This window comes from Oryctolagus cuniculus, chromosome 3 (assembly GCF_051225735.1).
Source record: "Oryctolagus cuniculus isolate XC-2025 breed Fujian yellow rabbit chromosome 3, ASM5122573v1, whole genome shotgun sequence".
Taxonomy (NCBI): Eukaryota; Metazoa; Chordata; class Mammalia; order Lagomorpha; family Leporidae; genus Oryctolagus; species Oryctolagus cuniculus.
In genome coordinates, this window is record NC_142869.1 from 153,656,130 (window position 1) to 153,678,749 (window position 22,620).

The window sequence follows — 22,620 nt, forward strand, 5'->3', positions numbered from 1 at the left end:
TGAAGCCAGAAACCAGGTGCTTCTCCTGGTCTCCCATACGGGTGCAGGGCCCAAGGACCTGGGCCATCTTCCACTGCACTCCCTGGCCACAGCAGAGAGCTGGCCTGGAAGAGGGGCAACCGGGACAGAATCCGGTGCCCCAACAGGGACTAGAACCTGGGGTGCCAGTGCTGCAGGCCGGAGGATTAGCCTATTGAGCCGCGGCACCCGCTGAGGCATATTTTTATGAACTGAAAATGAAAGATGGCAACGTGGCTTTATTTTATTCTTTAATCACATTAATTGGGCCGGATCGGACAGAGAGGTTGGATTTAAGTAGGGCTGTGGTTGGTCAGATAAGTATGAAAAGGAATAGAGGCAGAGTTATTCAAGGTATATGCAATGGCAGTGATGATGATGATTGACCATGGAGTTAAACCAAGTTCAACGGGAAAACGAGGGTGCAGAGTGAGGTGGTGAAGCTCAGGGATTCCTGGATGGTAGGGTCAGTGAATCCAATTTTCTAAGGGCTTCTGTAGCTTTGTGATTGAGCAGTGGTGTTCAAAAAGTATGTGTTTAATTGAGACTATGGAGAGATTTTAGTTCTTGTTAAAGATGGGCTGTAGCATGGGGACCATGGAGGTGAGGCTGGGAGAAATTTCAAGGCAAAATCACAAGAAAAAATCCACCCCTTCACCCCACAAGGTAAATCTTAGTTGGCAAGAGTTCAAGCCATTGAAGGAGGAGGGGCTATTTGTAAGAGTTGGTAGATTTCCATCCACGGGCTCATGCTCTCCAAGGAAGGCCGTGGATTTGGCTGTATGGCCAAGGCAAAGGGGAGAATCTCGCGAGAGCCTCGGGGATGCAGTCACAACCACAGCTGAGAGCTCACAGACGTTGCCGGGCAACCAAGGCCTGTAAAGCTCGGGGTCTCACGCCCGTCCACTATTGGTTTGGGGCCGGAGGAGGCTGTGAGCCCTGAGGCCAGGGCTGAGGAGCAAGGCCTGTGTTTGAACCATATTGGTCCCATTTGACGACAGTAGCCTTGCGCAGCCATGGAGAAGCTCTTAAGGTTCTGCAGCGGGAAGAGTGAGTCCCACAGCCACTTGTCAGACCTGCTCAGAGGCTGGGGCTTCAGCCTGCAGAAAAAGCGTTTCGGGAAACTTCACAAAGCAGCTTCAACTGGGGATCTGGAGAAACTGAAGGAATACCTGCAGCTCAAGAAATACGATGTGAACACGCAGGACAAAGATCTCAGGTGGCCAGGGCAGAAGAGCAGCGGGCGCGCGAGGGGCAGCATACAGGGGAGGCTGGGCAACACTGTTTCTGGAAGCAACAGCTGCCCGGGGCGTTTGACACTGGTTGTCTGGTAGCCTCTGGCAGATGTCACACTCCAGCTTCCGGCTTCTGACTTAAATATTTTGAATGCTAATCTGGGTGTTTGAGGGGATTCTCTCAAGGTTCACACTATATTCTTTCCTCATCTTGCTATAATACTCCTGGAAAAAAATGTCTTTGTGGAAGAATAGGAAAGGAGTCGTGGGATGACCACACAGAATCGTGGTTACTAATATTTTAAGACTTTGGGACACCAAGTGTTTTTTTTTTTCTTTTTTTTAAAGAAACTTGTTAACTTTAAATATCAGATTGATTTGGACAGAGGATTACTTCCCCCTTATTTACTGCACATCCCTTACCACAATTTGCTTTACCACAAATATATGTAAAAACTATATAACTAGGCAGTGTTAGATTCTGTGATATAATAGTGAATAACTTAGACTATTCAAAAGCCAAAATCATTACCATTGAATTTGTCAAGTCACAAAGATCCCTGAGAGCCCAGATGGACCTTGATGCAGTGCTGTCCGCCAGACAGCTTCATTTAAGCCAGTGATCTTCAGTTACAGGTGAGAAGATTCTTGGTAAACGTCCAAACTCAGAGCTGTTGTTGAGCTGTGCTTTGCAAGCAGAGGGCTCCAGGTAGCTGCATATCCTAGTCAGCTCTGCATAACAAGTACAGTTTATAGGATCTGTTTTGGCACATTTGGGAGTGCAATGGCAGCTTTAACTAGTTTTAAATTAAGTTTTACTTTAGGTAAGTATATAACATGATATCTACCCTCTTAATAGATTTTCTTTTTTTTTTGAATTTTCTGGAAAACATATATATATATATATATATATATACATACATACATACATTCATATATATATATTTATTTTCCCCCAAAGAAAACTTTTATTTAAGGAATACAGACTTCATGCATTTCATAAGTACAACTTTAGTAATATAGTGATTCTTCCCACCATACTCACCCTCCCACTCACTCTCCCACCCCTCCTCATCCTCCCTCTCCATTCCTAGGCCCATTCTCCACTAAGATCCATTTTTTATTAACTTATACACAGAAGACCAACTCTAACTAAGTAAAAGAGTTCAACAATTTGCACAGTAAAAAAAAAAAAAATCCAAAAAACTAGGCCAGTGCCGCAGCTTACTAGGCTAATCCTCAGCCTGCGGCACCGGTACTCCGGGTTCTAGTCCTGGTTGCTCCTCTTCCAATCCAGCTCTCTGCTGTGGCCTGGGAATGCAGTGGAGGATGGCCCAAGTGCTTGGGCCCTGCACCCGCATGGGAGACCAGAAGGAAGCACATGGCTCCTGGCTTTGGATCGGCACAGCGTGCCAGCTATAGCGGCCATTTGGGGGGTGAACAAATGGAAGGAAGACCTTTCTCTCTGTCTCTCTCTCTCACTGTATAACTCTGCCTGTAAAACAAACAAACAAAAAAACCAAAAAACCCTGTTCCTCAACAGTTGAGATAAGGATTGTTTCAAAATCATTGCATCTTCAAGTTAATTTCACTTCTTTTTCTCAGAAAATTAATTTTAATGAAGCACCCAAGAATGACACATCTTTTGGGAGCATTTGGCATAGTTATAATACAGCTCTTTGAGGAGAGAGGTCCTGCATGGGAAGGTAGTGCACAGTGACTCTTATTGTTAATTTAACAATTAAAAGTCTTACGTATGACATCAGTGATCACCCGATCACTCTTCACATGAGTTGCTGCATAGGCTATGCAAGCCTTTGAATCCACAAACTCCATCAAAATTTAGACAAGGCCATAAGCAAAGTGGAGGTTCTCTTCTCCCTTCAGAGTAGCGTACCTCCTTCTTTGATGACCACTTCTTTCCACTGGGGTCTCACCCAGTGAGATCCTTGATGTAGGACACTTTTTTGCATCAGTGTCTTGGATTTCCATGCCTGAAATGCTCTCATGGGATTTTTCAACCAGAAGAGAATGCCTCAAGGGCTGATTCTGAGGGGTGTGTGTGTGTGTGTATATATATATATATATAGTGATTGGAATTCTATGAGTCTGCTGTGTGGACTGCTCCCCATGTTGCAGCTTTCACTCATTTTTAATTTTATCTATTATTATTAACACTGACATTTCTCTCATGCACATATTGGGATCTTTATGTTTTACTGCAGTGAGTTTGATTACAGTATGTCATGGAGAGGATCTTTTCTGGTCATCTCTATTAGGAGTTCTGTGTGCTTCCTGTATTGGATTTCCCTTTCTTTCTCCAAATTAGGGAAGTTTTCTGTTATTATTTCACTAAAAAAGGCCTTTTATTCCTTCCTCTCTTTCCACACCTTCAGGAACTCCTAGAACCCATACATTGGGTCATTTGACAGTATCCTGTAAATTCCCAACAGTGTTTTTAGTTTTCTGATTTCCTCTTCTCGTTTTTTGTTTGTATAATTTCCCACAATTTGTCTTCTAAGGCCAATATTCTTTCTTCTGCTTCACCAATTCTGTTGCTAAGGCTTTCCATTGCATTTTTTATTTGTTCTATTGAATTCTTCATTTCCAAGATTGCATTTTGCTTTCTCTTTAAGATCTCAATTTTGCAGGAGAAATTTTCTTTCATATCATGTATGGATTTCATTAGTTCATGCATTTGCTTCTGATTACTTCTATGTAATCTTAAAATCAATTTTTGGAATTCCATTTCTTACATTTCTTCAAACTTTTCATCTTTATAATCTAGTATTTAAGTGTTATAATCTTTTGGGGGCATATGTTGTATTTGTTTTCTTGTTTCTTGAATTGGTTTATTATTAAGCATTTGTGGAGATACTTGTTTCTTCTTTTTTTTTTTTTTTTTTTTGATGTGGTGGCTTTTATCTTTGGACTATGAGTGGATTATGAGTGGATTTATCTTTGGACTATGTCTGAGTATCTGCTTTCAAGGAATACCTACAGGCATGTGGTGGGGGTGGCCAGGGATCTCTGTTCAGTGCTCCAGAGTGAAGGGAGTGTTAAGGTGACACCCAAGTGGGTGTGGTAAATTTCCTCTTTTTTTTTTTTTTTTTTTTTTTTTAATCAATGGGGAGGTTTTTCTCTTGTTGGCATAGACTCAGCTCTTTCCTCTCCTCAAAGGGGACTGGTGCCTGGGCACTAGCCCCAGTGGGTATAATATTCATCCACATTTCCACAAGGACCACACAAAGGATCTGTGCAGTCCTGGGTATAAGAAGATTCCCCAGCAATGTCCCTCACTAGGGAACCAGGGAGCCCTGAGTGTGTGGAGCCTCCCACAGTGACTGCCCCAAGCCTCAGCCACACTCTGAGCCTTCCCATGCAGACTCAGTGTTTTCAAAGGCCTGCAGTTTCAGTGTTTTCAGAGTCCTGATACACAAACCTCCCATAGACACAAGCACCCAACCCGTTGTCAGTTCTCCCTGCCAGACTCAGGAGCCTCTGCTCAGCTGGTTGCTTGGTGCGGACATGGGCCGGTACAGCTGTTATGTATGTCCAAAATGGCACCCACTCTGTATTGCCTTGTCGCAGGACACTGTTGCAGGGTGATCAGAGAGGGAGAAATGTGCCGCCCCCATCCCCTTTTTTTCTCCTCTAGTTTGGCAGGTACACTGTCCCCTACATGGTTCCAAGCCAGATCCCCTCCCAGCTTTTCCTGCAGCTTTATTGCAGTGGCTTGGGGTGCTGCAGTCGGATCTGGCCTCTCTCCAAAGCTGTTGCAGAGGCTCTTGGCTGTTGGGATCCTGAATTGTGCATGCCCACACCCTCCCTATAGGTCCCCTGTGTCCCTCTAATTTGCATGGAGTTTCCGCTGCCATTTTCTCCCTAACTCTTCCTTGAGACTGCAGTCTCTCCACTTTTTTTAGAGTATCTCCTCCTAGACTAGAGTGGCAAGCTCCCTCCATACTCTGCCAACTTAATCCAATCCAGTGAATTTTCAGTGTATTATTGTTGGCTATAGGTATGAGGTATATCAGATCTTCAGAGCTTATTCCTGCTGGCCTAAAATTCTGAGCCCTATTTGACAACTCCCTATTTCTAAAATAAGATAATTTAAAGTACATATTTCATTTCTGCTGTGGATCTTTCTCTCTCCCTCTTACTGTTGCTCTAGCTCTTTCCCATTTTCTTGGGCTGAGCTTTCTAGGACTGTTTTTGAAATGGGAATGATCAAATTTTCCCAGTTCTTGATCTTAGGGGAAATACTTTCAGCTTTTCTCTATTGACTGTGATGTTAGCTGTGGTCTTTAATATATAAATAATCTTTTTTAAAAATTTAGATAATTTTCTCCTATTCCCAGTTTGTGAGAGTTATTTTCATGAAAGGAGTTTGAATTTTGCCAAACCCTTTTATTTTCTTTATTGAGGCAATTGTGAATTTTATCCTTTATTCTTTTAACTTGAGCTATCATATTAATTCTTGGCTTGTACATTGAACCATCTTTGCATCCCAGGGATAAATCTCCCTTGGTATATTTTTTGATCTTTTTAATGTGTAGCTGGTTTTGGTTTGCTAATATTTTGTTGAGGATTTTTTCATCTATATTCATTGGGATGTTAGCCTATACTTTTGTTTTCTTTGTTATCTATCTTAGTTTTGTCGTCATGTGAATGCTGGCCTTATATAATGAATTTGAAAGAATTTGAGAAGGATTAATGTTAATTCTTTAAATATTTGGTAGAATCACCAATGAGGCCATCTGGTCCTGGGCTTTTAATTGTGGGAGATTTTTGATTATTGATCTTATCTCTATAAAATTTACAAGTCTGCTCATAATTTTAATTTATTAGGGATTTAATCTCAGTAGATCAACTGTTTCTAGGAATTTGCCCCTTTGTTCTAAGTTGCCCAGTTTGTACATATATTGCTGTCCATAGAAATCTTGCATGGTCCTTTTTTACGTCATTGGTTATAGTTGTAATATCTCATTTTCATTTATAATTTTGAGTTGAGTCCCATCTTGTTTGTAGTTGGTCCTTCTAGAGTTCTGTCAATTTGTTTAAAAAACAAGAAATCCAGCCCTTCACTGATTTTTTTTGTTATTTCTGTGATAATCTTTGTTATTTTGTTTTATTAAACATCTGGTAATTTTGAGCTTATTTTGTTCTCCTGTTCCTAGTTCTTGAAGAGTAAAGTTAGATTGTTCACTTAAGAACTTTTTTTTAAAGTAATATTTATTGCTATGATTTTCCTTTTATACTGTTTTTACTGCATTCCCTTTGTCTTGGTAAATATGTGTGTACATTTTCAGTTTTCTGGAAGCATTTTCAAATTTGTTTTTTGATTTCTGTTTTGCTTAATGGTTACTCAAGACTGTTGTTTAATTTTCACATATTTGTGAATTTTTCCACCTTCTTCTGCTATTGATTTCTAGTTTCATTCCACATGGTCCAAAAGATACTTGGTATGATTTCAGTCTTTAAATGCATTAAGATTTGTTTTGTGACCTAACATGTTATTTATCCTGGAGAGGAAACTTTGTGATGTAGGATGGAATGGTCAATGCCATGTACTGCTCGCAAACATTTAAATATATTCAGAATTGAAGTTATGTGCTTGGCATTAATAATAGAAAATATCTACTTTCTGTGGCTGCTTTAAAATCTTTTGGGGAGCTTTCAAATCACTGAGCATGAAAGTGTCAACTTTTATCCTAATTGTGTAGCTAGAAATGATATGATTAGAAAAATGACTGATGTTCAGCTTGCTGATAGGTATGCCCTTCTCCCTAACAGAAGCAGTGTTGTCCAATCTCCCATATGGCTTTTATCCTACTTCACTCCACTGAATTATTTTGTAAGGTCATGGTTAACTTCATCCTGACTTCAGTCAGTGTTAATTCTCAGTCTTACTTCCCTGGCACATCAGCCAAGTGTCTTATTTGCTTTATCAGTAGTATTTGAAATACTGTCTAGTCTTTCAGGATATTGGCTTCACTATACGTTCTCATACTTCTCTGGATAGTTCTTTTCAGATTCCTTTGCTGGTTTTGTTTTATCTTCCTGTCTTATAAACATGTTGGAGGCTCTGTGAAATAACTCTCACTCTCTCTATCATCACTTCCCTGCAGAAGAGATTCGCCTTACATAGCTACATTCTTTTAAACAAATTTTTCAAATGCTTATTTATTTGAAAGGTAGCATTACGTGTATATATATATATATATATATATATATATATATATATAGAGAGAGAGAGAGAGAGAGAGAGAGATCTTCCATTCTGTTTCATGGCCCAAATGGCCACAATGGACAAAGCTGGGTCAGGCTGAAACCAGGAGCCCCGTACTTCATCTTGGGTCTCCCACATGGGTGGCAGAGGAAAAATCTCTTGAACTACCTTCTGCTGCTTTTCTAGGTTCCAAAGCAGAGAGCTGGCTCGAAGTGGAGCAGCTGGGACTCAAACCAGCACTTATATGAGATGTTGGCATTGCAGGAAGCAGTTTAACCTGCTGCATCACTATGCCAGCCCCAAATAGCTACATTCTAATGCCTCCCTATTTTTCCTCTAGCCAGACCTCTTCCTTGAAATACATACATACATACATATAATATATTGATACTTATGCATTAGTGAAATACATACCTATACGAATATATATAAATTTTTGTGTCTTCTATTTATCTATCTATAAATTAGTCTTCTATCTATCTATAAATTAGTCTTTCCTGAACTATAGGTATATAAAATTGCTTGTAGGGGCCAGTGTCGTGGTGCCACATGTTAAACTGTTACTTGTCACACCTGCATCCCATACTGAATACTGGTTTGAATCCTGGTTGTTCTGTTTTCCATACAGCTTCCTGCTAATGCACCTGGAAAGGCAGTGAAAGATGGCTGAAGTACTAGGACTATTGTTACCCATGTGGGAGACCAAGATGGAGTTCCTGGCTCCTGGCTTTTGCCTGGTCCTGACCTGGCTGTTGTGTCCATTTGCAGAGTGAACGAGCAGATGTAAACTCTTCCTCTCCCTCTCTCTGCCATTCTACCTTTGAAATACAAATTGATAAATATTTTTAGAAATTCTCTGTATTTTCTCTTGGCCATTTATGAGGCAGTGGTGTGCTAGTTAATGTTTAGTAACAAATCTTAGGTGTGGGAAATGCTGGGAAGGAAAACCTGTGGTTTTAGGATTTGTTGATAGTGGCTGCTTTCAAACCACCAATATGATGTGAACTGTCTCACAAAATTCCTAAAATGTTAACAGTTTGAGAGAACCACCAGATCCATTATATCATTTCTTTGGCATCTCAAACTGAAATCTCAAATATTCTTTCACTGAGACTGTTATTCCACTTCAGACTTGCTCTTATCTTTATAAGTCCAAAGCTCCTTACTTAATGTGCTTAGACAAGAATATTTAAGTCATTCTTTTGAATCCTTTGTAAGACTAAATATACCTGAGATCTAGCCATTTCCTTCTGCTTTTGTAACTACCTCTTGTGCAAATCTACTACCATGTCATAACCAGAATTACCTTAGTGACCTTTTTTAAAAAAAATTTATTTATTTATTTGAAAGGCAGAGTTACAGAGAGGCAGATGCAGAGAGAGAGGCCTTCTATCCACTGGTTCATTCCCCAAATGGCTGCAATGGCTGGAGCTGGGCTGATCTCAGGCCAGGAGCTTCCCCTAGGTCTCTCACATGAGTGCAGGCATCCAAACACTTGGGCCATTTTCCACTGCTTCCTTAGGTGCATTAACAGGGAGCTGGATTGGAAGCAGAGCATCCAGGACTTGAACTGGCACCCATTTAGGATGCCAGCTCTGCAGGCAGAGGCTTTATCCACTACACCACAGTGCTGGTCTTCCAGCCACTGGCTCACTGCCTAACTGGCTGCAATGGCCAGAGCTGTGCCAGGAGCTGAAGCCAGGAGCCAGAAGTGTCTTCCAGGTCTCCCATGCGGGTGCAGGGGTCCAAGGACTTGGGCCATCTTCTACTGCTTTCCAAGGCCATAGCAGAAGGCTGGATTGGAAGTAGAGCAGCTGGGACTCAAACCGGTGCCCATATGGAATGCCGGCACTGGAGGCGACAGCTTTACCTGCTATGCCACAACACTGGCCTCCATTTTAAATATTTTAAAAATAAATATAAATACAAAATCTTAAAACATATTTATTTTTAAAATAAATATTTTAAATAAATTATTAGAAGTGTAAATGAATGCACAGACTTGTATATAAATATGATAAAATATTATTCAGCTGCTGAAGAAATAATCACTGCTACATGAACAGCATAGCTGAATATCAAAAGTGTCATGCTAAGTGAAAGAATCCAGACACAAAAGGCTACATAATGAATGTCATCATTTATTCAAAATTCCAGAAAAGGCAAAAGTACAGTGGCAGAAAGGGTTTCAGCTGGGGGAAGTTAAGGGATTAGGCGTGGGGAGCCTGAAGGAGCTTTCAGGGTGATGGAAATGTTCTGTAACATGAATATTGTCATGATTATATGACACTATGTTGGTCAAAACTCATAAAATTGTGCTCTTAAATTTTAGTGTATATGAATTACCTGTAGACTATCTCTTTGTCAGTGTTCTTTGCTTGTTTAACTTATTTTTGTGCTTTTATTTCAAGAACACCATGCTTAATGTTTGAAATGAATTAGGTGATGTTTGTTATTTCTGGGATCTGGTCACTATTGACCAGTGCATGGTCCATGCTTAGAATTCTTCCCCTGGAGTATGAGAGGGTGATAAATTAGAAGGAAACAACTTCAATGAACACAATTATTCTAGCTAGCCTAAAATCCTTGAAACTATCACTAGACTTCACAAGGATTTAGATTTCCGGCTAGATGAGTGCTACTGAGAAGTAACTATATAAAATGTTAACATTGGAAATATAAATATATTGATAAAATTAAGGACTTTGGATATGGAATGATATTCTTGATTTTAAAATATCTGCTAATATATTTCTTGCATTCAGCTGTTTCAAAAAATAGTGATTTTTTTTATATTAGGTGGAGAAACGTTTATATTGGTCTCAAAGCATTTACATTATATAAATATAAATACATCTATTTATGTCATGATGGCTACAATAAAGAAATTATTGTGTACCTTAACAGTGAGCTCTGCTCTGCAATTTAAGGATAATCATATTGAAAATTTCAAGTGAAATGAATGTAGATATTAAATATGTACATTCTTAAAACATTTGGTTCTTCAGACCAGGGTTACTCTTTTTTTTTTTTTTTTTTGACAGGCAGAGTGGACAGTGAGAAAGAGAGACAGAGGGAAAGGTCTTCCTTTTCCGTTGGTTCACCCCTCAATGGCCGCTGTGGCCGGCGCACCACACTAATCTGAAGCCAGGAGCCAGGTGCTTCCTCCTGGTCTCCCATGCGGGTGCAGGGCCCAAGCACTTGGGCCATCCTCCACTGCCTTCCCGGGCCACAGCAGAGAGCTGGCCTGGAAGAGGAGCAACTGGGACTTCTAGTCCCGGGGTGCTGGCGCCGTAGGTGGAGGATTAGCCTATTAAGCCGCAGCGCTGGCCCAGGGTGACTCATTTTAAAAGATGATAAATATTCTAAGTAAAAATCTTCTAAGGCTGTCTTGAAGATTTGAGGGATACTGTAAAGACTGTAGTGTTTCAAATGTGCTTAAGATAGATTTATTCTTGCTTCACATTTTATGTGAAAGACCACAGGCTATATTGTTCAGTATTTCCTTAGCTGAATCTCTCATGAATGTTTTGACTTACCAGATTTGTGGTGGATTTCCTAAACTCACTGGAGCATTCAGATGATGCTGAGGTTCTTATCAAGGATTCAGTTCTTCACCAAGGAATTTAGATTTCAGCTGGAAGAGTCCAATTACCCAGCAGGGGTACAGAAGTTACTTTTGGAAAACATACTTGGAATTACCCAAATGCACTTCAATTTTTCTTAGAGCAGTGGTCCTTATTTTTAATTAATTAAGAAAGAAAACTGGAGTAAATCTAAAGATTGTGTGCAAACCACTAAAAGTTCCTTGGGACTAAATTGTTCAGATGGTCATATGTCTGACTCTGGACGGAGGAGATTAGCTAAAACTATTTGCCAGGAATTGCTATGTTACTGCAAAGAGTTACCTTAGGTGGGCTTAAAGCTATGTGGTCCTGTATATTTGAGCTGAGGACTGGAAAACCTTCCTATTACATAAGGAACTTCTTCCTTTAGTCAAATTATGGGTGCTCAAAAGGTTTTAAAAAACATTAGTCAGTGCTTTCTTTTTTCAGGATTTGTGAGAAACAAAATAGTCCGGGCCGGCCTGCGTGGGAGACCCAGAAGAAGCTCCTGGCTCCTAGCTTCAGATTGGCGCAGCTCCGGCTGTTGTGGCCCATAGGGGAGTGAACCAGTGGGTGGACTACCTCTCTCTCTCTCTCTCTCTCTGGTCACTCTGATAGTCTTCAGGGATATTTCTTCTGGACTACAATGTCTGATGAAAAGCATTGTTCCTTTCAAATTGTCCTCCTCATGGAAGATGTTAATTTATCATGAATAACATCTGACTCTCTTCTATCATCCAACCTGACCAATCTTTTCTTGATTATATAGCCTTTCTTTTTTTAAATTTATTTTTATTTATGTAGTCTTTCTTCAATGAGAAAACAATATTAAATTTCCAGTTTTATATTATATTTATGTTATAGTCTTGTGTTCCAGAGATTTCATTCATACAACTTGTACAGGAATTTTAGCATTCTCAAATTGTTCAAAGCTACTTTATACTTTGATTTACTCTGATGATAAGTTATATCATCTTATAAGGGTTTATATAGTCTAATAGTTTGAAAGTTACCTTAATGCAAAGACCCTGAGAGCTACCATCCTGTTATGCTTATGTGTAACAGGTCTAAGTAGAAGCAAATAAGATTTATCTCTAACTTCATGTTTCATTACACTGGTAACAGAACACCCTTGCACCTGGCCTGTGCTAATGGATATACAAACATCGTATCTCTTCTAATTGAGAAAAAATGCAAAATAAATGTCCAGGATAGTGAAAACAGATCCCCACTGATTAAGGTGTGTTCTGTTTATTCCTTTTTAACTGGAATGTGTTGTATTTTTATCCAGTGAACTTTTGCTGATTTTACTGCTTGAAAATGTATTCCAGGTAGTACATGGGTGACTCATTTATTCTTTTGCTTCGATAGGCAGTACAGTATCAAAAGGAGAATTGTGCTACTGTTCTTTTATATCATGGAGCAGACCCAAATCTGCTAGATATTCATTACAATACCGCTCTTCATTATGCTGTTTGTGGTCACAGTGTCTCATTAGTTGAAAAGCTGCTTAAACACAAAGCTAATCTTGAAGCTAAAAATAAGGTAATTTTCTATTTTTTAAAAAATATATTTTTAGAAAACTACAGAAGATGGTATTTGTTTCAGATAATTCATGTCTGTATATTACATAAAAATTAATTTTTCAAAATGACATCAGAGAGGGGAGTGAGATTATAAAAAAACTGTTAGAATTTTCCTTATTTTAAAGCCTTTTTTATTTCATTGCAGACTAATCCTGACCTCCAAAGTAACGTCATATTTAGCAATGATAATTGCTTAAAGGATCATATCAAATATTTGACTCCCTTATATGTGGATATCAATAAAAGTCATACGACCTACTTTTCCATTTTATTGGTATATTAATGAGTAGTAATTATAATTGGGTTGAATCAGTTATACTCAAAATAACCTAAATTTTCTATTGTGACATTATGGGCAAATGATGAACACTTTTTTTTTGAAGCATCTTTTTTAAAAAGTGTTTTTAAATTAATTTATTTGAAAGCAGAGTTACAGAGACAAAGAGAAAGAGAGAGAGAGAGAGATAAAGAGATATCTTCCGTCCACTGGTTCACGCCCCTAATGGCTACAATGGCCTGGGTCAGGCTGAAGCCAAGAGCTAGGAGCTTCTTCTGGGTCTGCCATGTGGATGGCAGGGTTCCAAGTACTTGGACCATCTTCTGCTGCTTTCCTCACATTAACAGGGAGCTGGATTGGAAGCAGAGCAGCTGGCCCTATACTGATATGGGATGCTGGCTTCCCAGCAGCTTAACCATCTGTGGCACAGCTCTTTAAAAAGCACCTTGGGGCCGGCGCCGTGGCTCACTAGGCTAATCCTCCGCCTTGCGGTGCCGGCACACCGGGTTCTAGTCCCGGTCAGGGCGCCGGATTCTGTCCCGGTTGCCCCTCTTCCAGGCCAGCTCTCTGCTGTGGCCCGGGAGTGCAGTGGAGGATGGCCCAAGTGCTTGGGCCCTGCACCCCATGGGAGACCAGGAGAAGCACCTGGCTTCTACCATTGGATCAGTGCGGTGTGCCGGCCGCAGTGCGCCGGCCGCAGCGGCCATTGGAGGGTGAACCAACGGCAAAAGGAAGACCTTTCTCTCTGTCTCTCTCTCTCACTGTCCACTCTGCCTGTCAAAAAATAAATAAATAAAAAAAAGAAAATAAAAAAAAAAATAAGAAGCACCTTGGGGCCAGTGCAGTGGCATAGTGGTTAAAGCTGCCGCCTGCCATGCTGGCATCCCATACGGGTGCTGGTTCAAGTCCCAGCTGCTCCACTTCCTATCCAGCTCTCTGCTATGGCCTGGGAAAACAGTAGAAGATGGCCCAAGTCCTTAGGCCTCTCCACCTGTGCAGGAGACCCGGAAGAAGCTCCTGGCTCCTGTTTGGATCAGCGCAGCTCTGGCCATTGCAGCCAACTGGGGACTGAACCAGTGGATGGAAGAGCTCTTTCTCTCTGCTCTCCTCTCTCTTTGTAACTCTGACTTTCAAATAAAATAAATCTTTTAAAAAAAGCATCTTAACACTTTAGTTCACTGATACTTTATCTGCATGAAGTCCAAAAATAAGTGCATTTTTGGAGGTGTAAATAGTATCCACTGGAAACTGAATTATGACAACAAAATGGAATGTGAATTGTTATAATACTTATATTAAATGCTACATGCCCATCACTTAATTATTTCAGTCTGCTTTTGTTCACAATTTGAATTAAGGTAACAGAAACTTTAATTTTTCAATTGGCTTAGCTGTAATTTATGTTTGAAAACAGATTTTGTTCTATATTAAAATCTTTTAAGTTAAAATATATATTCATAAGTTTATTATAAACATACTTATTTTAAAAATTGAACTTAAATCCAAAACGCGTGTAACTCTGGTACAACAATTTATTTAATCACTGTAAAATATCTTTTTTTTCAGGATGGGTATACTCCACTATTACTTGCTGTTTCTGAAAATAAGGCAGAAATGGCAGAATTTCTTCTGGAGAAAGGGGCAGATGTGAATACTTCAGATAAGAATCAAAGGTATAATTAATAAAGCTAAATAATATATAACTATAACTATGTAAGGATAGAAGAAATATATAGCAATATACATTTATGTATTTATTCTTAAATCTATATTCAGAACAATTCTAAATGTATATAGATACACATTTATATTCATATACACAAGTAAGCATGGATTCCAAAATTTTACACCAACAGTTACCTTTTCTGCCCCACTTTTTACATTGTTGCCTTGCCTGTTCCTAGTAGAGATTCTACATTTGAATGGTAAATTGAGCATCCCCAATTTGTCTCTTTTGCTCCAGAACAGCCCTTATGATTTCTCTCAGTGAGGAACCAACAAGTATAGTAAGCCATCTTCTTCAGTATGATGTGGATCTAACTTGCCAAGATATTTATGGATTTACAGCTGAGGAATATGCTTCTTTTAATGGTTTTACCATGTAAGTGATGCTGTATATCTTTCAATAACTGCATGTTATTTAAAAAGATTTATTTATTTAACCTGAAACACAGAGTGACAGAGAGAGAGGAAGAGATATGGGAGAGATCTTCTACCCACTGATTCACTCCCCAAATACACACAACAGCCAGGACCAGGCCTGGCCAAAGCCAGGAGACAGGAACACCATACAGGAGTCCTAGTAGGTGGCAGGAATCCAAGTACTTGGGCCCTCATCAACTGCTTCTCAGGCATATTAGCAAGAAGCTGGAAGTGCAGAGTAGCTGGGGTTCCAGCTGACACTCTTATGGGACGCAGGAGTCCCAAGTGGTCCCCTAAGTTGCTAGGCATCAATTCCTATCTGTGGTTTGATCTCAACAACAATGTGCCTTAGAATACGAAGCTATGGGGCCAGCGCCATAGCTCACTTGGTTAATCCTCCACCTGTGGCACCGGCATCCCATATAGGCGCCAGGTTCTAGTCCCAGTTGCTGCTCTTCCAGTCCAGCTCTCTGTTGTGTCCAGGGAGGGCAATGGAGGATGGCCCAAGTGCTTGGGCCCCTGCACCCGCATGGGAGACCAGGGAGAGGCTCCTGGCTCCTGGCTTCAGATCGGCGCAGCTCCAGCCGTTGCGGCCATTTGGGGAGTGAACCAACGGAAGGAAGACCTTTCTCTCTGTCTCTCTCTCTCTCTCACTGTCTATAATTCTACCTATCCAAATAATAATAAAAAAAGAATACAAAGCTGCAACAGGCTTAGCAACAGAGGTGACCCTATAAAAACCTTGGACCTATCAATTCGAGTACTTGATTTCCTCTAGTTTTGGGCTCTAATCAGTTTGAGGGCTGCAGGTGAGCTGAGTGAAACTGGATACCATGTAGATTAGAGGGCTTTGATGCAGGGCCCGTATCTGAATGAGAAATTCAGGAGAGACTCTCAGTGAACTGTTTGAAAACAACTTATTTTCCTTTTTAAATAGGTAAAATATCTCACAATTATTCAAATTAAAAATAAAATTTTCCTTATATTATCTGTTACCTTTGGAGATGTTTTTAAAAATTTTTTAAAAAGATTTATTTATTTGAATAGTAGAATTAGAGAGAGAGGGAGAGACAGAAAGGTCTTCCATCTGCAGTTCACTCCCCACTTGGCCACAATGGCCGGAGCTGCAGCGATCTGAAGCCAGGAGCCAGCAGCTTCTTTCAGGTCTTCCATGTAGGTGCAGGGGCCCAAGCACTTGGGCCATCTTCCATTGCTTTCCCAGGCCACAGCAGAGAGCTGGATCAGTAAAGGAGCAGTCAGGGCACACACCAGTGCCCGTAAGTGGAGGCTTACCTCACTATGCTACAGTGCTGGACCCTAAAAATTTTTATTAACATAAAGAGAATAAATTTCATATATTTCATAAATATAATTCTAAGAAGATAACCATTTTCCTCCCTTCTCTCTCCCTCAATCTCTCTCCTTCCTTCCTTTTATTTTTTTTAATATTTGCAAAATCATAATTTCAAGTTACTCTATAATCACAGGCTTAATGCACTACTAACCATAATATTCAACAAGTAAAAAGTAGAAAGACCATGGTTTCACAGGAGTGTTAAAAACATGCTTTAAATATTGCTACTACTGTTTCATTAGCCAACTTAAGTTTCATAATTCTTCATAATTTTTTTTAAAGATTTTTATTTATTTATTTGAGGGACAGAACTGCAAACTGAGAGAGGGAGAGACAGAGAGAAAGATCTTCCATCCACTGGTTCACTCCCCAAATTGCCGCAGTGGTGGGAGCTGGGCCGATTGGAAGCCAGAAGCCAGGAGCTTCTTCTGGGTCTCCCACGCGGGTGCAGGGGCCCAAGGACTTGGACCATCTTCCACTGCTTTCCTAGGCCATAGCAGAGAGCTAGATCAGAAGAGGAACAGCCAGAGCTCAAACTGGTGCCCATATGGGATTCCAGCCCCACAGGCAGAGGCTTAGCTCACTACACTACAGTGCTGGCTCCAGAATTCTTAAGTATATTTTTATTACACCATGAAGACAAAATATTTTCAAGTATGAGCATACATTTCTGATTTTTAATAGTCAATGAGAAAATGGGATACAATAATAGAACTTTATAGTTAATGAAGTTAAATGTGGGGAGCAATCCGGACTGGACTGAGTTACTGGAATTAGGACTTATTCTATGCATCTGCTCTCCCACAATATGGCGCTGGGAGAGAAGTAAACAGCTTCCGCACAGCTGCCTCCAGTTCAACCAATTAACTGTAGGACTTGCTCCTGATTGGAGAGCGGCGTGCTCGGTGTGTGGGCAGCCGAGTTGGGATTGGCGGAGGAGGACTATAAAGGAGGAGAGAGACGGCATGCACCAGGAACATCTATGGGGAACATCTAAGGGAACCCGTGCAGCCCCCCAGAGAGCCGGCCGGCGGTGTGCCGCTCCCCTGCGGAAGTGGGGAATGCGGCCAGGGGGAACTGCCCTTCCACGGAGGTGGAAGGGATAGTAGCCAACCCGGGAAGAACCAGCAGCAAACCCGGGGAGGGCCGAGCAGACGAAAGAACAGCGCAGGGTCCTGTGTCGTTCCTCCACGAAGAGGGGGAGCGACATAATGGTGCCGTGACTCGGATAGGAAACCTAGGACGGATAGCAAACTTAGGAGGGAAGAAACGGGAAGAACTAGGAAGGTACCGGAGAGAGAGACTAGCAAACAGCCTAGGGAAAAGCCGGACGAAAAAGGAGCCGGAAGAAGCTATTGAAAGCCTAGGCATAGACTCGGATACGGACTACGGGGGGAAGCTGGGAGAAATCTTTAAGGTCGAAAGCGAAAGTGAAAGCTAGAACAAACAGACTCGGACGCGGACTGTGGGGAGAGGCCAGGAGAAATGAGGGAGGAATATCGTTGGAGGAAAGCTTGGGGAAACATACCGGGTAGAGAAAAATGTTAGGGAAATTGAAGCCGCGGGGGGCAGGCCGAGGCGGAAACGGAAGCCACTTTGGGATTCTCAAGTTAGCCCGGGAATAGGGGGCGAAAAGTTGAAACTAGAAGCTGAAACGTGAGCCTGGTTGGGATCCGTCTGATTAGCCCGGGGAGCAAAGGACGGGAAGCCAAACCGTGGGGCGGAGACGTACGCTGGGTTGAATTCGCCAGGCTAGCCCGGGGAACTTGGATTGAATGCTAGTGGTGGAGACGCAAGCTACGCTGTGTTACTCGCGGAAGCCGCCGCGTGCAGAGAGAGCACGGGGCGTGAATAGATAGGGAACGCTGGCGTAGGCCGTGGTTCAGACGCGAAAGGGTTAAGCGTGGAGACCGCGGAGCGCGCGAAGCCGAGCTGCGCAAAGCCGGGAAGCTGCGCAGATGAGAGAGGCGCGCGGGCTGAAGCGGCGAGGTGCCGGGAAGCTGCGGGGATAAGAGAAACAGAAGTTTGGAAGTGAAGTAAAAGAGAAATGGGAATGCTGGAAGATAGAAGTGAAATGGGAGAGGTAGGAATGCCCGGAGATAGAGAAATAGAGAAAAATAAGGCCTCCCCTCAACATGCCAATTAGAAGGCTTGGATTCGGTCTGCCCGATTAGTGAGGCGATGAGCACCTGGGCGGCTAGCAGCTTATGCGCCGCAGGTCACCGAAGATAGGCACGAACCAACACTAATAAGTCTCCCCCACAATAAGGCAATGAGAAGGCTTGGATTCGGTTTGCCTGATAGGTCTTGTAAGTCCCCTGCAGGCAGAGCAGAGCATGCGCTGCAGGGCACCGAACACAGGCACGCATCAGCGCCTAAAAACCTCCTCACAACATGGCGAAGAGAGGACCCGGATTCGGTTTTCCTGATTGATAGGACTTGTAAGAGCCTGTGGCAACTCTAGCAAGTAGAGCAGAGTGTGTGCCGCGGGACACCGAAGACAGGCGCGTATCAACGCTAAAAAATAAAAAGAAAGGGGGATCTGTGGGGAGCAATCCGGACTGGACTGAGTTACTGGAATTAGGACTTATTCTATGCATCTGCTCTCCCACAATATGGCGCTGGGAGAGAAGTAAACAGCTTCCGCACAGCTGCCTCCAGTTCAACCAATTAACTGTAGGACTTGCTCCTGATTGGAGAGCGGCGTGCTCGGTGTGTGGGCAGCCGAGTTGGGATTGGCGGAGGAGGACTATAAAGGAGGAGAGAGACGGCATGCACCAGGAACATCTATGGGGAACATCTAAGGGAACCCGTGCAGCCCCCCAGAGAGCCGGCCGGCGGTGTGCCGCTCCCCTGCGGAAGTGGGGAATGCGGCCAGGGGGAACTGCCCTTCCACGGAGGTGGAAGGGATAGTAGCCAACCCGGGAAGAACCAGCAGCAAACCCGGGGAGGGCCGAGCAGACGAAAGAACAGCGCAGGGTCCTGTGTCGTTCCTCCACGAAGAGGGGGAGCGACAGTTAAAAAGCATATTTTTTTAATAATTTGATTTTACTTTAAAAATTATTTAGTTGAAAAGCAGAGAGAGGAGAGAGACAGAGAGATCCTTCATCCTCTGATTCACTCCACAAATACCTGCAATAACTGGGTTGTTGTAGGCTGAAGTCAGGAGCCAAGAATTTGATCCAGGCCTCCCATGTGGTTGGCAGGGACTCAAGTACTTGAGTCTGCTGCTTCCCAGTGTGCATATTAGCAAGAAGCTAGGATGCGTATGGAGCTAGGACTTAAACCCATGTACTTTGATATAAGATGTCAGCTTCTCAAACTGTGGCCTAATTGCTGCACCAACTGCCTAATTTTAAATTATACAAAAGTATATATTTTTGAAAGAGTTACACAGAGGGAAGGAGGGAAGGAAGAAGGGAGGGAGGGAGGGAGGGAGAGAATCTTGCATCTACTAGTTCATTCCCCAAATGGCCACAACAACCAGGGTTCAGCCAGGCCAAAGCCAGGAGCAGAACCTTCATCCAGTATCCCACATGGGTGCAGGGGCCCACAAACTTGGGGCATCTTCTGCTGCTTTCCCAGGTCCATTAGCAGGGAGCTAGACTGGAAGTGGAGCAGCTAGAACTCCAATTGGTGCCCATATGAGATGCATGAGCTGTAGACTGTGGCTTAACCTTCTGTACCAGAGTGCAGTCCCAATGGCCCCATATTTTTGAAATCTTAATTGAAAACTTTAGACATAAAGGAATTTATTTTCTATTAAATCTATCAACCATAATTGTATACTTTACTTCCTTTGTAATACTGGATATGTATACCTTTTTTTTTACCTTTATGCAAGCCATATATATATATATATATATATAAATTTAAATAAAATAGATAAATTACTGTTGAGTGCTTGTACTATAAGTGTTCTTGATTTTATAAAAGACATCCCAGCTAATCCTTTTAAATGTGGAATTTCCACTACCACTTCAAAATTTTGAGTATATGACACTAGAAGACAAATATATCCCGTTTATTAATGTATCTGTTGGTAAAAAAACAGTATTTGTATATTTGAAATGACATGTTTACATCTATCAGTCTCATGAAGCCACTATTTCGGTAGTTCCATGGAAGGGAATCTCAGAATTTTTTATTACATCACCCCCCAAAATAGCTTTTTTTCTTATATCTTGATCCATCATGAATTTACCACTAAACAGAAACATGTTCATTTCATCATGGGATTTTTATTCTCTCAATATTGTTCTCATGTTTTCAGTGTAGAAATAGAGTTCTAGCAGAATTGTATTAGTTTCTTCTTTCAAAGAAATGAGAAGAGGTAGCTTACTAATGGTGAATCAGTTACCTGTAGGTTGTAGAAATGATCAACATTTAATTCAAATTGTAACTCATTCTTCTCAGCTACAGTCTAATTCCCCTTTCCCTTGTTCTGTAATTTACCCCTTTTGCAATGAGAAATAATTTTTCTGTAATCGTGACTGGTTGATCAGCTGTTGCATGTGGCCTCTGCTTATTGGTGTCACTGCTTAACTCTATTCCACAGATATTTTGTGGTGTAGAGTGGAAGCATAGACAACATTTCTTATGTGGCTTTGAAAATACAAGTGAAAACAGCTCAAATGGAGGAATTATGTTTAGGCATTTATTTTACAGTTAGAAATATATTTCCTTATTCTTCTCAGTGAAATTCTAAAATTAATGTGTTACCAGAATGAGTTCTTCTTAGGCATGAAGAGGTGGTTTGTTTTTCAAAAATGTTTACCAGCCCTGTTAAACCCGTGTTATGAGCTGAATTTTGTTTCTCCAAAATTTATGCTAAAGCTCTAACTCCAATACCTTAGATTGTGATTTTATTGGGACATAGCACCTTTAAAGAGGTGATGCAGTTAAGTGAGATGAGAAGGGTGGTCCCAATCCAGTCTGACTGGTGTCACTACAATAAGGTGATTAGGACACACAGAGAGCTGCCGGGGGACTCCTGCATGGAGGCACAGATGACCTATGAACAGAGGCAGCAAGAGGAAAGACCTGAAGCAACTCCTACCCTTAGGACTCTCATCCTGGCACCTTGATGTTGAACGTTCAGCCTCTGTAAAAGGCGAAAGACATAGGATCTGAAGAGAAACCAGAGTATAAGCCTCTGGAATTGAGAGGAAATACATTTCTGTTTTTGCCACCCAGGTATGATGTTCTGTTTTGGCATCCCTAGCACATGAAGTAAATACTAAGACGAATATAAGTGATTTTTTCCCCTACCTTATTGAGGGCTTTCTAAAAATCGTATTTGTGATAGCAGGAAGAAAAGAGGTGTCAGAAAATGGGAGTACGTGAAATATAAAATGGTGTCTGTTAACAGAGCAGGCTTATGAGAAAATTGTGACATATTTGAGGTGGCATCCTGCGTCAAGGTTTTGATTTCGTAACTGTGTTAATCATTGAACTGAATTTCTTTGTATGCTATAATTCACATGTATTTTCACTTTATGCATAGATATCATCAATTAATTGCTAATGATGGAAAGGAGAATAAAGTTAAGCAGAAGTGCTTCTTTGAAGATAAAACTGTAGGCACTAAGTCATGGAAGAACTGAGGGAAGGTAAGAATATACTAACTGAACAAGTACTTTTTTATTGCTTTCGACTTTTGTAGGAAGAGAAACAATTTTTTCAAGTAATATCTAAATCTGTAATGAAAATATTCTCCTATTTTGAAATGGTAAATACGTTTAAAAATTATTCTTTTTTATTTATTATTTATTAATTTGAAAGGCATATCCAGAGAGAGAGAATCTTCCACCTGGTGGCTCACTCCCCAAATGCCTGCAGTGGTTTGGGCTGAGTCAGGCCAAAGCCAGAAGCCAATAATTCCATCTGGGTCTCCCACATGGAAAACAGGGGCCCAACTGCTTGAGATATCTTCAGCTGCTTCCCCAGTTGCATCAGCAAGAAGCTGGATTGGAAGTGGAACAGCCAGGACTCAAACATGGCAGATGGACATGGGTTGCAAGTAGAATTACAAGCAGCAGCTTAACCAACCCTTTATGCTGTAATGCCAGTCCCAAGAAACATTCTTAAGAATATTTGTAATTGAAATATTCTGATACCATGTTGACCAAAAATATGATGTAAAGATATACAAAATGATTAAGATCTCTT

General features: G+C 41.4%; 1 protein-coding gene across 1 annotated transcript; it reads left to right on the forward strand.

Annotated features, from left to right (window-relative positions):
* The first annotated feature begins 1,034 nt into the window (after positions 1-1,034).
* Positions 1,035-22,055, forward strand: ANKRD7 (ankyrin repeat domain 7). Its single transcript, XM_008258289.5, has 6 exons — positions 1,035-1,237; positions 12,216-12,330; positions 12,462-12,635; positions 14,520-14,626; positions 14,917-15,054; positions 21,956-22,055. Exons 1-6 carry the CDS (start codon positions 1,035-1,037, stop codon positions 22,053-22,055), a joined length of 837 nt encoding a protein of 278 aa, XP_008256511.4.
* The last annotated feature ends 565 nt before the right edge of the window (positions 22,056-22,620 follow it).